Below are 17,315 nucleotides of genomic sequence, written 5' to 3' on the forward strand. Positions count from 1 at the left end.
AAAACCCCTACTTTCGAGGCGCTAATACTTTGATGGCACAGACACTAAGGCATGTAAAGTACATATTTACATGCATTTAAGGAAGGACAGACAGAAAATAAGCAGTTGGCAGCATGTCACCTAATAGGAATACACTCCATCAAATGAATGCTAATTTTTCTGGACCACATGACTTTCTGAATGTTTACTAGAGAGTGCCACTTGGGCTCAATCGGTTCATGAGAAGAATAGACATGCTTTTAGATCCCTAGAAACACTAGTTTTAAGACACTAGCAGGATGCATCTGCATTTGTTCAGAAGTATATACTGCAAACGATTGCTCTGTCGCCATCTAGTGGCAGAGGGCCACGCATCCATTGTCTGCCATTTTAGGACCACCATGATTGTTTAGCGCCCTCATTAGGTACTCAAGGGTTCTAAGAAGCATTTGTTCTAAGGAGAAAGTCTTTGTTCTAATCATTTCAGAATTTCGAATAGCTTTCAGGCCCATTCTCCGCCCCCCCCCCTTATTGTCAAAGTGAAGTATAGAGGGGTATATGTATTCTTATTAGCGATGTGGAACCGTGGGTGAATCTGTATGTATTCTTATTAGCGATGTGGAACCGTGGGTGAATCTGTATGTTCTGAAGTTGATGATCTGGTTTGAAATCTCAAAGCCACCAGCAGTTTCTCACTCAGAATAATTATGTCTTCCTTTACAATGTGTCTTACAATTGTACTTTTTCATTTTCTGTGATGAGTATATAGATCAGGGTCTTGTCTCCCCTTGTTAAACCAGAGCTCACCAAAGTTTCTGGTCTTGAACCTCTTGAGTAGACTTTTTTTCAGTATAAATTCCCAGTGTACATATATTTATTTATAGCTTATTTATGTGCCCTATCCTACTATTATATTTACTTACATTATTTTTAAAAAGAAAAGCAAACATTGAAACAAGTGAAAATTCTTAAGTATTTTAATGATTTTAGCTCCATATAGTAGATGCATATGTTTCTTGTGTGCTTTTCCTAAATTTATTGGAAATAACATCTTTTCATAAAAGTAGTATGACTGAATGTGTCTGGGTATTCATTGAAATGTCAACTTACACCTTGTAATACCATTATTTATCAATCTAGTTCCCACAAAAAAGCTACATGTTTGGCTGGTTTTGATACTTGTTTTTAATGTCTTTCCTAGTAGGGTTAAGGACTCAGTGCCTGGGCGCTGTCCAAAAGGTGAGCTTTCTCACTTAAGGCTAGTGCTCTACCACTTTGAGCCACAGGTCCACTTGCAGTTTTCTGGTGGTTAAATTGAAATAATCTCATGGGCTTTTCTGCCCGGGCTTTGAACCCTGATCCTCAGATCTCAGCCTCTTGAGTACAGGGATGACCTACCAGTGCCCAACTAGTTGACTATAACAAAAAGATCATAACAATCATTTTTGCTTCTGTCCAGTATCGTGCTAAAAGTTGTTTTGTTTGGGGGTTTTTTTTAGTGCAACATATATTACTAACTTCACTAAAATTTTCTTGTTTTGTTTGAGGTTTTGCTTGTCTGTTTTGGTCAGGTTTGTATGTATCCTGTCATTTTCCCATAGATAATGTACCCAAAAGTTGTTATTGTTCCTAGAAATTGTCTATCACATTTTTGAAAACTAGTAAAGTGACCTGGAAAAATTTTTGAGACATATCTTTAAAAGAGCAGAAGAGCAGGGGCACAAAGCTGTAATAGAATTTGATCTAATTTTTATAAAATATGTTCATGTAATTGTGCCCATGTCTCAGCTCTCCTGGCTCTCCTCAGATCACCATGGCTCTCCTTTGGAGTTGATCAGTGTGCTGGGATTGTTTCTCTGCTCTTTACTACTCTCATGGCTCAGTTTTCTGTGTTAAATATATTCAAGGCTGCAAGTTTACTTGGGGATGTGTCTGCTTGCAATCCCTGGCTTTCTAATAAAGACTCCCGATTCCTCTCAAACACACACACACACACACACACACACACACACACACACACACAGAGCTGTGCCACTGATGGAAGGAAATCCTAAGAAAGTGCATTTCTTTACAGAGCTGTGTCATATCATCCTTTTGGCCCTCTACTGGAAAAGTAGAATCAAGTCTCAATATTGCCTTTTTAATTGTATCCTCTACTATTATAGACATAGGGCAGTACTATATCATCTCTCTGTGAATATAAAATACTGTACCTGCTTTATGATAGTAGTAGTGACTGTGCTTTATCAGATCTTTTTTTAATGATGTTACTCAAAAGTGTTTTCTTTCCAGATGATGATTGAGAAGCTAATAGAAAAACAAACTGGTACCAGGTACCACCACCACAAAAATAGAACTTCATATTTTATTGGGGTTTTGTTTTTTATCCATTTGTTTAAATTAATGGAGTGTACTAGGTTTTTAGTTTTGTTCAGATGACTGCAGAACCTGGATAAGCTGTTGCTGCTATTGATGCATAAAATACTGTTATTATTGGTCTTTTCATATAAATATAGATATACATTATAATTATATATAATTTGAATTTTTGGAAACTTTAGCTCTGCTGTTAACTCTGGAAAAAGTATCCTAGTTTACTATGTTGAGTTGGCATTGTACAGCAATTAACAGCCATATTGGTCTAGAAACGTTAAACTTAATTTTTTTCCATTTGTACAGGGATAAATACACTATATTAAATATGTAGGGTCTTACTAAATGGGTTTGATTGCAGGAACTAGTAAAGCATTCTCTAAATAATAAAATAAATAAAATACGTTCATGCATATTCATAGATAAGTCACTAGAGGGAAAATACTTTACCCTGGGAGAGATATCATTTTATTTTATTGTTTGCTGAGAGCTTAGAGCTCTCACTCAGTTTGCTTCCATAGCTGATGCTCTACCACAGAAAACACACCTCCAAAGCTGGCTTTTTGCTAACTAATTGTAGAAGGTGTCTAGAGGACTTTTCTGTCTGAATTGGTTTCAAACTGATTCTGCCAATCTCGGCCTCTGATGTGACTAAGACTACAGGGATGAAACACCAGTGCCTGGCCATTTGTGCTCTTTTACTCATGCTATTATTATTATTATTATTATTATTATGTAGTTGAACAAAAGGGTTTCATTTCAATACGTTGGTCTCTGAAAACAAAGCATCCTGATCAATGTTACCCATTTCCTTATTCTCCCCCCATCTCTCCCAACCCTACCCATTTCCTCAATTTCCCTAGTTCCATTTTAGCTTGTTCATTGAGTATTAAAAAAAAAAAGCAGAGACAGCACCAAGCCCTGAGATCAAGCCCCAGTACCAACACACACACACACACACACACACACACACTCCATTTACTAATACTTTTTTCTGTTTTCCAAAGCTTAAATAAGTAATGTCTATTCACTTTAGTTCACAAAACCTTTCGTGTTAAAATAAAGTGACACCGGTGGTTCACACCTGTAATCCTAGCTTCTTAGGAGGCTAAGGTCTCAGGACCATGGTTTGAAACCAGCCTGGGCAGGAAAGTTGGTTAGACTCTTATCTCCAATTAAGCACCCGTAAAGCCAGAAGTGGAGTTGTGGCTCAAGTAGTAGAGTGCTTGCCTTGAGCAAAAAGTCTGAGGGACAACACCCAGGCTCAGAATGCACACCACAGGAACAATACAATAATAATAATGATAATGTGACATTAAATATTTTTAAATCAACAAATTCCTGAAGGTGTTTGCATTCCCATACCCAGATTAACTATGTTCCTGTGCTGCTTGTTTAGCTAAAATATATGTTGTGTTAGATTTGAAAAAAGGGTTCTGCTAGATTGGAGCTTAAAAATGCTTGGATCACGGGCTGGGGATATAGCCTAGTGGCAAGAGTGCCTGCCTCGGATACAAGAGGCCCTAGGTTCGATTCCCCAGCACCACATATACAGAAAACGGCCAGAAGCGGCGCTGTGGCTCAAGTGGCAGAGTGCTAGCCTTGAGCGGGAAGAAGCCAGGGACAGTGCTCAGGCCCTGAGTCCAAGGCCCAGGACTGGCCAAAAAAAAAAAAAAATGCTTGGATCTAAGCCGGCCAAACTGGGAAGGAAAAGAATGGGCTAGGGTGCGTGTGTGTGTGTGTGTGTGTGTGTGTGTGTGTGTGTGTGTGTACACAGAAAGTACATAATCTATATAATTTATATTTGAAAGATCTTTTACCGCAAATAACATGCTTCTTTTAATCTATACTCTTCTGAAAGACAAAATGTTAACCCAGAGTAAAATAATGAAGATAGAAGAAACAAGGCCATACCAAAATCTAGAAGCAGGATTGGCCAATATTCTCAAGCCAGTAGAAGAATTCTGCACAAAATTCTTTGTGGGAACACAGGTGAACAGAATTATCTGCTTCTAAAATCAATACTTCCTCACATGAAAGTAGATTGTTATAACATCTATTGTTCATACTTGCTATTGGAAGGTAAATTTGCATTTAACAGTTTTCACCACACTACTTCATAGATTCACATACTTCTTTAACAAATACGGAAAAAGCTATAAAATGAGTGATGCTTTCCACTAATAACTTATCAGTCAATCTAAAAATATTTATCAAATAAATTAACTGTAGAAAAAAATGTTTATTCCCTTTGCTATTGATCAATGCCACAACTCTGGAGAGCATAGGACCTTCCATGCACAGGACTCAGCCCTGGCATGAGAGACAAATAACACAACCCCTTCACTCTCAAGGCACATTCTTCCCAAGCTAAGGAACAAAACATTAGCAGCATAATAAATGGCAACACTGGCATGGTAGTAGGACAGGAAGTGGGAGGTTGGGAAAATTGACCCATGTGTTGACTGGACACTCGAAGTTGAGATGAGACTAGAAAAGTCAGAGGGAGAGAAGAGTTACAAGCAGAACTACTAATAGCTTCAACAACAGTTGGAAATTATGAAAGTCGAGGATTTGTCCAGAGATAAAGGAAGAGCCCAGCCCAAAGCAGAAGGTATGCCTAGTGCTGAGTTACAGGCCTATACAGAAGACCCTTTGCCATCAGCTTTTAGACAATTAGAATGTCATTTAGTAAACAACAGGACACTACCAAATGGATATGTTTTTTTTTTGTGTTTTTTTTTTTTTTGGCCAGTCGTGGGCCTTGGACTCAGGGCCTGGGCACTGTTCCTGGCTTCCTTTTGCTCAAGGCTAGCACTCTGCCACTTGAGCCACAGCGCCGCTTCTGGCCGTTTTCTGTATATGTGGTGCTGGGGAATCGAACCTAGGGCCTCGTGTATCCAAGGCAGGCACTCTTGCCACTAGGCTATATCCCCAGCCCTCAAATGGATATGTTTTATAACCTGGACTTCACAATGAGGTTTTGGAATATTTTTCAATATACAAACTCCTCCTCCTCCTCCTCCTCGTCCTCATTTTCTTCCTACTTCTCCTCTTCTATCTCCTTCTCCTTATTCTCCTTTTTTTTTTTTCTTTTTTGTTGCTAGTGCTAAGGCTTGAACTCTGAGCCTCACATTCTTACTTGACTTTTCTGCTCAAGGCTGGCACTTCAGCCATAACTCTGTTTCCATCTTCTTTTTTTTTCTGGTTAATTGGAGATAAGAGACTCTTGGACTTTTCTGCCTGGATTGGCTTCAAACTACAATCCTTGTATCACAGCCTCCTGAGTAGCTAGGATTGCAGATATAAGCTACCAATGCCCAATCATAACATTTTTATTCTCAAGTATACCATTCAGGGGTATTAAGTAGGGGTTGGGAATATGGCCTAGTGGCAAGAGTGCTCACCTCGTATACATGAAGCCCTGGGTTTGATTCCTCAGCACTACATACATAGAAAATGGCCAGAAGTGGCACTGTAGCTCAAGTGGCAGAGTGCAAGCCTTGAGGAAAAAGAAAACAGGGACAGTGCTCAGGCCCTGAGTTCAAGGCCCAGGACTGGCAAAAAAAAAAAAAAAATCAGGGGTATTAAGTACATGACTATTGTTAGGCAGGTATTATGATCATCCAGGTCCAGAACTTTCTATCATCTTAACTGGAACAGCAACTCCTTATTCTCTCACTTCTCTGGCTCATGGCACCACCACTGAGCTCATCTTTCACTGTTCATGAATCAGTGTGTTCTCATCTCCCCTCCATATGTTCACATCCTGCTTCATTCCCTCCTTGTGGTCCCAATCTCATGTTTTTCTCTTATTGACTGGGAGTGGGGGGGAGGGGGGCAAGGCGGTATAAAGGGAGAAAGAGAATTAGGACTCTACTACTGAGTGACTTTGAGTCAGTTCTTTAACTTTCTGAGTCTCTGTGTTCTGTTTAAGATGATGATGTGAGGCTGCTTCCTCTCCTACCTCTGTCATTCATTGGTTCCATCTTTAACCCCCTTCTCTGGCTTGCTCTTCTGTTTCTTTACATCAGATCTTTCTGCTTGCTCTTTCCCTAAAATGATCATAAGGCAGGACCAGACTTTATAGTACATGTTTATCTGAGATGAAGTTTCATGTTTCCTGTTCTCAACTTTAAAAGAAAACTACTATCATAGTACACATGCATTCTCATGCTTCCTCCAATCCTACAGTCTTTATCAAGTCCTGACATTGTTCCATGCTGAGAACAAATCACTGAATGAGATGAGGCAGGTCCCTCTTGTGCATCAACATTTTGAAGTCCTATCAGTTGGGGCCCTTGCATAACCATGTCCCATCACCATAACCAACAATGTACTCCTCATCTTTCATTTTTTTAGTCAGCATAAAATTAAGTAAAGTAATGTTTCTGAGACTTTTCTCATCCTGTTACATTAGATTATCATGTGATTAAATTGACCTGTTGCTTTGTACTGTGTCAAAAGACATGAGGTCTTTTATCTCTGAAGTTGTCATTGTAGTCACCTGAAAACTAATATTTCCAGGAAGGCGAAGTGATGTATACAGACTGGAGATTGGAAAGAGATCCTGATACTGGCCGACTGATATGTAAGTCTTGTGAAGTAAGCATGTAAGTGTTGTTAATAAGATGTTCTTCCAGGTGCTGGTGGCTCACACCTGTAATCCTAGCTACTCAAGAGGCTGAAATCTAAGGATCACGGTTCGAAGCCAACCTGGACAGGAAAGGCTGGGAGACTCTTACCTCCAATAAATTACTAAGAAAAAAGCTGGAGGTGGTGCTACGGCTCAAGTGGTAAAACACTAGCCCTGAACACAAAGAAGCTCAGGGACAGTGACCAGGCCCTGAGTTCAAGTCCCAGGACCAGAAAGAGAGAGAGGGGCTGATATCTGAGAATCAAGATTTGCAGCTAGCAAGGCAGAAAACTCTGTAAGATTCTTATCTGCAATTAAAATAGTCAAAAGTGAAGGTAGCTCAAGTAATAGAGTGCCAACCTTGAATGAAAAAGTCAAGTGAGAGCTTATGGGCCCGAAATCAAGCCCCAGTACTAGCACAATAAATAAATAAACAAAATTAGATATTTTTTTTCTTTTTTGCCAGTCCTGGGGCTTGCACTCAGTGCCTGAGCACTGTTCCTGGCTTCCTTTTGCTTAAGGCTAGCACTTTGCCAATTGAGCCTCAGCACCACTTGCAGCTTTTTCTATCTATGTGGTGCTGAGAAATCAAACCCAGGGCTTCATGCATGCTAGGCAAGCACTCTACCGCTAAGCCACATTCTCAGGCCCTAGATATTTCTTTTAACTGAAACCATCCAAAAGAAATTTTTAAGACCCTACATAGCTCTGGTCTTGGTCCTGGTCCTGCTAGTGGCAAGGAGAGTACCTTTGGCTCTAACTAGTACACACTCACACAACATGAGGGCTTTGCTGGGTGCCAGTGGCTCATGCCTGTAATCTTAGCTACTCAGAAAGCCATCCCAGGAAGGGAAGTCTATGGAATTCTTATCTCCAATTAACCTCCAGAATATAGGAAGTGGCACTGGGCTACAACGGTAGAACACTAGCCTTGAGCGAGGAAAAAAAAGAAAGAAAGAAAACCAAATCAGGTATAGTGCCCAGGCTCTGAGTTCAAGCCCACAACCACAGACCGAAAAAATGTGAGGGCTTTTACTAAGCAGCATGTTTGTCACCTGTGAGCTTGCTAGAAATGCATAAAAAAATCCTGGATCCTACTGAACTTGACTCTGGCTTTTATTATAACATCAGCTAGGTAAGGCAAGTACCCATGGCTCACACCTGTAATTTTAGATACTCAGGAGTCTGAGACCTGGATGATCACAGCCCAAACCAAAAATGCCCAGGGAAACTTCATTTCCAATTAACCAGCAAAATGGCAATGAATGTGGCTCAGCTGGTACTCTGCCTGCCATGAGCTTAAGCAAGAGAGTGAGGGCCCCAAGTTCAATTCCTGGTACTATCAAAAAACAATAATAACAAAAACCTACAAACATGATTAGTCTGCTAATATATTTTCACGCCAAACTTTGATGGCCACTAACTTGTCTGATGTTTGAATCAATGTGACACTTTACATTTCTTTCCAAAATAACTGACAGATCTACTCCCAGCATCTGGGCACTTGACTGTATGTATACAGGGTCATACCCAGGAACACAAGACTCCAGTATGCAAAATAGCTTCTGAGGCCTTGGAGTTCATAACAGTTACAACCATTTTACCATGGCATGAAAATATATTTAACTACAGTTTGAAGTTCAGGATACCCATATGAGAAAAAGAAGTAGCTTTGGGAACTGCCAGGCAGACAAGGCTGTAAGAATTCAGGAGTAGAGTACCACATGAAAGCATGCATATCCACTTGGTTTGCAGAAGGGACCGAGTCAGCCTGGGAGTTATTGGATGAATGGAAAGTACATGGCCCACAGGAATCTGTGGCCAGAGCCACAGCCTTACAAAGACAGCTGTGGGGGCTGGCTTCTTCACTTTCAGCCTCACTTGACTGAGCCTGGCTTCAGAGACTAAAGTCTGCCCTTGATGTGAGACAATTTGTCAGTCATACCTTCAGGGTAGCCATTTTAATCTGGAAGCAAACACACAAACTAGCTACAAACTCAACGGCCACGTCAAAAGAAATATAGATATGACTCCCAAGGAGGGTCGTGGATGCACAGAATTGAGACTGATTTTCCATTTTCCAATTCTATCACTTAAAGTTGAACTCACAATTAGATATTGGGTAAGATGAATTACAGCTAACTTCTATGCTTACTTATGAAGTCATTTATTCAATAATCCATGACTATTTGATGCTATGCACTACATAGCACGACATTTGTCTTTCTAACACCTTTGGGACATGAGCTGAGCACCTGATAGCATAGCTTGCTTACACCACAGGCAGACTCTTATGTCCTCTCCGTCTCTTGAGATCTTCCTAAGGCTCCATCTCTTCCTATAGACAGCTTCTTAACCTGCTTTCATGGGAGAAGAGGAGGCCCATGACAAACAAGATGAACTTTATTCCATTTATATGATAACCAGTGACAATAATCTTAAAATCCAAGCACTTTATGTTTAAAACTCACAGATGTTGGCTTTTTCATTTCTTCTTACACTCCTTCATTCATCCAACAAATCATTATCAAGAACCTATTGTGTACCAAGCAATGATGATATGAAGATGATTAGCATATTTCCGAAGGCCTTCCACGATATGAGGGAAAAGTCAGACAAATAAACAATCATAGCATATTATCCAAGCTGTGACTGTAAGGAAACAGAAAGTGGTGTTGAAGAGGAAAAAACATACAGTTGATTTGGGCCCTGTAGGGTGGATTGGCATTCATCAGATGGGTCAGACACACCAGAATAACAAGGGGGAAACCCAAAAGAGCAGTAAGCAATCAGGAAACAAGGAAAAGTCATCGGAAAATCAAGCAATAGGAAAAGCAGCAGCAGCAGAAAAAGTGATGGGAAGGACAATTTGGTTCAGTTGGCAGAGTCACGAGTTCCCTAAGAAGGAAGAGCTTTAGACTTTCTCCACAAACTGTCCACCTAATCAGAAAGTCTCACTTTCAGGGGAGCAGAGGCAGAGGCATCTCTTGATAGGACTGATAGTAGCGAAAGGATGGCAGTTGCTCTCGCCCAGATGAAAGGTGGTGAAATCGAAAGACCAGCAAAATAACAAGGATGAGTATAGTTCAACATAAGAATGAGAAACATAGGAGTCAGTAGGCCCAGACTTCATGGCCAATGTGATGCTGGTGGCCAGGATGAACAAGAATTGCTTTTAATTGCTTGGCATTTAATTCATTCCACAAAAGAGAAAGAAAAGAAATGGCTTTAATAGCTACTTGATTATCATCATACTTTAAAGCAACAGAGATATATTTTATAGCATGAAAAGCTGAACATCCCTGTTATTGCTTCTGAGTAATGGTTGAAGTTCAGGGAATGTCAGTGTTCTGAACTGTGACCTCATGGCCAGCTTACTTCCCATGGGCTGGCAGTGTTCTCCTTTGGGAGCACCCAGCCCCTGGGGCTTTCATAGAGGCAATCACTATGACCTGACTCCTTGTGGTAGGCTGATCTCCAGGAAGATCAGCCAAGCAGGAAGGAGACATTTTTCTTCTTAGGAGAAACTTCTGAAAGACACATTACCCTAGCTGAGATCAACATTTCCAGATGATCTGAGTGATAAGCCAAGAAATGCAGTCTGAGTGATGACAGTTAACAATTATTTCATCTTTTCTCAAATCTTCACATGAGGGTATGTCACGTGTCAGGTACTCTTTCAAGCACTTTCTGTAGACTAACTCACGGATTCTCACAGAATTCCTGTGGTAGAATCATCACAGGCAGCCATGCCGGCAGCTAAACCCAGGCGCTCTGCCGCCAGGGCTGTGCTCTTAGCCACCCATGCTGAAGCCCGCACTAAATAATGACTGGCAAACTGACTGTTACCATAGTTTCTTATAACAATCTGGCCTAGATGCTTTGGAATCCATTTAATAAAGAAAGCTCCATTCACTTCTGGATAGCACACAAATCTTTGAAAGGACAAAGTAAAGAAAAGCTTATTATGGGTGCTAATTTTATTTCTTTTGTACTAATCCTGGGGCTTGAACTCAGATCCTGGGCACTGTCCTCCAGCTTTATTTTGCTCAAGGATAGCACTCTACCACATGCACCACAACCGTACCTCTGGCTTTCGTGGTTGATGGGAGATAAGAGTCTAATGCACTTTCTTGCCTCAGCTAGCTTCAAGCCATAATACTCAGATCTCAGGACTGATAGCTAGGATTATAGGCAAGAGACACAGGTACCCAGCTTATGGGCTATTATTTTACAGAATAAACCTTATAGTTGTCCATACTTCTATCAATGGTAACCCATACAGTTCACAGAGGGCTTCTAAACTCCAGGCAGCCCTGCTTGCTGAGTTAAGGGGGTGTCTTTGGAAAGCCACTGACACGAGGTTAACATTAGACTCTGAGAAACAGGAGCAGCAGCAGCAAGAGAGCTGCTGGTTTCTGGGCAACCTTGTGCCTTACCAGGAACTTTCAGGATCACTGAAGAAAATCTTCAAAGTATATTTTTCTATGCTCTCTTCCAGGAGAGGAACTGATGGAAGGAAAATTAACTTTTTTTTTTTTTTTTAGTCAAGAAGAGCTAAACTTTTTTAATGTATTTTTCTTGCCTTAGGTGCTTTAAAAACAAAACTTTGTGGTAGAGACACATGAGACTCACAATTGTAACCTTTTTTATTTTTATTTTTTCAATACTGGAGTTTGAACTTAGGACCTTGTATTTGTTAGGCAGGCACAGAAAGACTTGAGCTATGTCCAGACCTTTTTGGCTTTATTTTTCACATAGGATCTCACATTTATGCCTCAGCCATCCTGGACCATAATTCTCTTATTTGTGCTTCCCATGGAGCTAGGACGACACCCAGGTATTAATTGAGAAAGGGTTGCATGAGCTCTTTGCCTGAGCTGCCCTCCAATCCCAATCCTGAAAAGTGGCCTTGGACTCCCCATAGAAAGAAAAAGAGCCATCCCTTGACAGATCCATTCATGCCAACATGGCCTTTCCAACAGCAAAGAAGCCAGTGAGCCTGAACGCTGTCCATGACGGAGCTGTGCACACTGTTCAGAGATCGCCTTTCTACAATGACATTATCCTCACAGTCGGAGGGTGGAACTTGGCCATCTGGAAAGAAGATGTTATGGTACGTGGACTGCAAGTCGAAGGAGTAGGTGTGGTCCTTTGTTATTTAGAAAGACTGTAAGAACAATGGGTGTCCCCATAGAACAGTGCCATCAGGTATATTTTTTTAAGAGAATTTAGAACAGATGGTCTAGACTCCAGCTTGACAGCAGAACCACTGTGTAAGCCTCTAGAAAACACAAACATTGGCTTTTCTTTCCTAAGGGAAGTAAATAACATTAGAAGTCCCTTGTTTTCTAAACCCATAATCTTTTCTTGAAAATAAATATTGTGGGCAGTTGACTTGACTTGTGGGGTTTGTTTTGCCTCCCTTTAAAATACAAGATGGGATTCTGATTACTAAATGCAATCCAAGAGGAAACACTGGTCTTTCATCTTTTCTTCTACACTGGGAACATGTTTGCAGAGTTAAAAAGAGGAAATGAGAAGCCTCCTCACCAGGTAGATCATAGCTGGGGAGATGTGTACATGGGAAAAGAGAGCAGGAGGAAAAGTCTGCTTAGGGAGAGCTAGGAAACAGTTAAAGTTAGGAGAGGGCCTACATCCAGGCAAATAAAAGCCAAACTACCAAAAAACAGAAAGAAGGAATGGCAAAATCCAATGAAGCAAAGGTGTGGGAATAGCAGTGCTTTCCATAGCAGTATTAGCTGCTATATCCTTTTGGTGAGAAATTTGAGATTATCAAAAGCTAAAGCATATAAGCATGTACATGTTTCTCAGCTGGAATATACATACTCATTCCTCTCTGCAGCTCTAACTTACTCTGATTTAAAAAAAAAAAAAAGAAGAAGAAGAAGAATTGGCCAGGTGTTGGTGGCTCACACCTGTAATCCTACCTACTCAGGAGGCTGAGATCTGAGGATCATGATTCAAAGCCAGCCCCTGCAGGAAAGGTTTTGAGACTCTTATATTCAATTAACTACCAAAAAGCTGAATATGGCGCTTTGGCTCAAAGTGTTAGAGCATTAGCCTTGAGCACACACGCTCGGAGACAGCACCCAGGCCCTGAGTTTAAGCCCCAAGACTGGCAAAAAAAAAAAAAATGTGTGTGTGTGTGTGTGTGTGTGTGTGTGTGTGAATATTAGTACATATGTGTCATGCAAAATTGGGAAATTACATACCCTTTAAGAAATAGACTATCGATGTGCTTCTGTATGTTCTTTTGTATGTGAGAGAGGAGCAAGCTTTGTAGTTAAGAAAACAAAAAAATCAGTTCAGGTAAATTTGTCCAAAGACTATGCAGTAGCCAAAAACCTGGTTCCTTGTAGAAATTGAATGAGTTAGGAGAAGTGGTCAGAAAGTCTGTCTGGCACCTCTCATGAGTCCAGAACTCTTCTCTGCCACAAGGAAGTTTCCACCTTTCTAATGGGAGTTGCGGGGAGAAGGGAGGGAGCCAGCTCCAGTGTTTAGATAAGTTGCTGCAGATGTAAGCAGACACTTGGACCCACCCTGGGGGTAGATGGAAGCACACTGGATTGAAAGCAAACTCCAATCTTTTTTTTCAGTGGGAACCTCCCAAAGTTAGCCAACAACACGGTGTTAGATATATTTAGAAGCCATCGGATACACCCACTTGAAGTTATGTGTTGAGAATTGCAGTGGATTTGCAACACATAACTCATAGATGGAACTGACAAACTTTTTAGCTTTATTGATAAACATAGCTGTTTCTGTGGGAAACTTATGTTTGAAAGCAAAGTGTAAGTGAAATTTCCTTATAATCTTCTTGTTTTCAATGTTCATGAATCACAAAACCAGCAACTGACTTAGAAGCATTTGGATCATTAGTATCATTACCAGTTCAATGGGATGATTATCTTTTCAACAAAGCAACTAAAACAAGAAAAAAAATGTGTATATCTTATGGAAACAAATTGGAGTTTTCCTTGTATAAAAACCCCAGATGGGAATGTGGCTTAGCAGTAGGGTGCTTGCATAGCATGCATAAGCCCTGGATTCGATTCCTTAGTACCACATAAACAGAAAAGGCCAGAAATGGCGCTGTGGCTCAAGTGGTAGAGTGCTAGCCTTGAGCAAAAAGAAGCCAGGGACAGTGCTCAGGCCCTGAGTCTAAGCCCCAGGACTGGCAAAAGAAAAAGAAAAAAAAGATAGAATCAAAAAACCCTGTAACGGGCTGGGGATATGGCCTAGTGGCAAGAGTGCCTGCTTCATATACATGAAGCCCTGGGTTCAATTCCCCAGCACCACATATACAGAAAATGGCCAGAAGTGACACTGTGACTCAAGTGGCAGAGTGCTAGCCTTGAGCAAAAAGAAGCCAGGGACAGTGCTCAGGCCCTGAGTCCAAGCCCCAGGACTGGCCAAAACAAACAAACAAACAAAAAAAAAAACCTGTAACACAGAAGTGGAGGTATGGCTCACATGGTACAATGTCAGCTTTGAGAGAAAGAGTGTAAGACCTTAATTCCAAATTCCACTACTGGCATGGTAGATAGATGACAGATAGATAGATAGAGGTAAGACTTCCTAGAGGAATAAATTTGTTGTTAAATAACCATGGCCTTCTGAGTTACACTTACAGAAAATCATCAAGAGTTTCTTTCAGATAATAATAAAGCTTTTAATTTTTCTGTTTAAAGACCGGACCCCTCCTTCAGTCATGCTGTGCTCCAAAAAGGTACACTTCAGGACATTGGTCTCTGACAAGGCCCGGAGTTTTCTATATTGGCCGAGAAGATGGAAATGTCGATATCTGGGACCTACTGGAGAAAACTCATGAACCCGCCCAGTCACAAAGTATTTGCATAACGATGATCACGTACATCAAACCCTGCACCTATGCTCGTATGTTAATTCTAATCAAATGAACTATATCATTTTGGGTAACTTGGGAACATTTTGACAATCTTCTAGAAAGACTGCAATATTTCTTTCTGAGAGTTTTGTGTTTCCCCCACCCTTTTCTCTTCTTTCCTTTCCTTCTTTTTTTCTTTCTCCTTCCTCTTCCCCTTCCTTGTCCTTTCTTCTTCACTTCTGTTCTTTCCTCTTCTTCCTTGCTCTCAAATCTTGGCTATACCCTGAGCTTCTCTCTCTGTTTTGACTAAACATGGAGCATGTTTAGTGTGTAGGGCAGAGGCTGAGCTTGAGCCACACACTGCTAACATCTTTCTTACCATCTCCAAGTCAGAGGGACACCTAAATCTTTGCTGTTTCTTTTCCATAAAGAACCATTTTTATTTCTTTAGCTTTTCATTGTAAGTCAACTTTTTTCAATATTCCCTCACTTTGTAGCTCCTCTAGTGGCATATCAAACAATTCTCCTCATGAGACAGGTGGTTCTCTGGGGTTCTATAGCTATCTAAAATTTAATTATCTTGATTAAGGAGAAGAGTAAGTATGGCATGACAATACAGCATTCATTCACAGATGTGATGGAAACATTACTTCTTAGGTTTCCATTTTTCTATTTTTCCCAAATTGTTTCTCCACTGTCAACCCCAAAATTTCTGCTTTTTCTTAAAGAGGTTATTCTTTGCTTCCAGATGCGAAACTGTCATTCTCTTCATTAGAAATATTAGATGTGGCCAGGCACCGGTGGCTCATACCTATAATCCTAGCTACTTAGGAGGCTGAGATCTAAGAATCACAGTTTGGAGGCAACCCAGGAAGAAAAGTCCCCATGAGACTCTTATCTCCAATTAACCTCTCAAAACTTCAAGTGCAGCTGTGGTTCAAAGTGGTAGAGCACTAACCTTGAGCAAAAGAGATCAGGGACAGCCTCCAGGCCCTGAGTTCAAGCCCCCCAACAACAAAAAGAAATATTAGATGTGGAAGTTCTGTCTTGAAGGTTTCTAGAGTGTCACATTCTAGTGAATGCCTAGTTATATGTGTCATCGAAGTGTCTCTTTTTAATCTCTGCTACAAAACACAGTCTTTGTACCTATAGTTCAGGTTTCATCAGTTTGAACCCTCCAAAATTGAAAATGGGAACATATCATCTTCTAGGATGAGAGAGAAAATTACAATTCTGAAGGGCTTTGTGTATTTTCCCATTTGAAAACTGTGGTCCTGTGGGCCTCAGCAGCATGTGCATAATGTAATTAGTATCTCTGGCTGCACTGGTAAAGTGTGTCTCATGAAGTGTCTTAGAAAATCTTTCTGTGGCTGGGAAGGTGGCTTAGCTACAGAGTGCTTGCCTAGCATGCATGAAGCCCTGGGTTCACTTCCTCAGCACCACATAAACAGAAAGATCCAGAAGTGGCGCTGTAGCTCAAGTGGTAGAGTGCTAGCCTTGAGCAAAAAGAAGCCATGGAAATTGCTAAGGCCTTGAGTTCAGGACCCAGGACTGGCATAAAAGAAGAAAATCTTTCTGTATGTTCTGGCTTCTTCTCAAGGCCAGCCAGTAGGCCCAGCCACTGAGAGGCTGAGCTCTCCACCACTTCCTTAGACAGACACCAACAGTGCCTGGTTTGAATGGCAGGGACAGTGACTAAGGCTCAGAGCCCTAGGCTTCATCTCATCCCCTGGAAAAAAATGATGACTTAAATGTTTCCATGGGCCAATCATATGCCGGGGACCAACTTGCCAAAAGCATTGTAACCACAGCAAGTCCTTCGGGAAACAACAAAACACATTACGTTTCATATTGCACTTATGAAATGTTTGCTGAATTTTCTCCCCGTTTTTTAACTCTTTCAGCTAAGCAACACTTTCTAGCCATCGCTGATTATTACGGAACATTGCATATATTCGAAATTCCTTGGACATTAAGTCGCCCATCTACCAATGAGGTCAGTAATTTTTGGTTTTGAGGATGTATGTCATCTAGATAATGTCTTTAAAAGTGTGTTTATGCCAGTGGCTCAAGCTTGTAATTCCAGCTACTCAGGAAGTTGACATCTGAGAATCACAGTTTGAAGACAGCCCAGGTAGGAAAGTCTATGAGACTAAAGCAAAGAGGGTGTGCCTCACGTGGTAGGGCACTTTTGAGGCCCTGAGTTCAATCCACAGTACTACAAAAGGGATGTGGAGGGGGAATGAGATGTATTTGTATTTGTTGTGTGAATTAAATAGTTTGAAGCTAGAAGATATGTCAAACATAAACTGGGAAGAAAGCCAATAAATGAAGCCCAGATTCCGAGAAAAGAATCCATTTGGGGATTCATAATTATAACATGTTATTTTTAGAGTGTAACTGAATTATAGAGCCATAGTTCCAGGGTCTCTCCCTGAGGGTCCAGTTAAGATTTTT

At 40.8% G+C, this 17,315-nt stretch overlaps 1 protein-coding gene across 1 annotated transcript in view; it reads left to right on the forward strand.

Annotated features, from left to right (window-relative positions):
* Positions 1-17,315, forward strand: part of Dnai3 (dynein axonemal intermediate chain 3) — a 61,655-nt gene that overhangs the window by 40,227 nt on the left and 4,113 nt on the right. The window contains exons 18-22 of the mRNA XM_048352138.1: positions 4,214-4,344; positions 6,880-6,943; positions 11,974-12,104; positions 14,704-14,908; positions 16,763-16,854. Of these exons, the coding sequence (XP_048208095.1) occupies positions 4,214-4,344; positions 6,880-6,943; positions 11,974-12,104; positions 14,704-14,908; positions 16,763-16,854 (623 nt within the window). The remainder of the gene's footprint in view (positions 1-4,213; positions 4,345-6,879; positions 6,944-11,973; positions 12,105-14,703; positions 14,909-16,762; positions 16,855-17,315) is intronic.

This window comes from Perognathus longimembris, chromosome 7 (assembly GCF_023159225.1).
Source record: "Perognathus longimembris pacificus isolate PPM17 chromosome 7, ASM2315922v1, whole genome shotgun sequence".
Classification (NCBI taxonomy): Eukaryota; Metazoa; Chordata; class Mammalia; order Rodentia; family Heteromyidae; genus Perognathus; species Perognathus longimembris.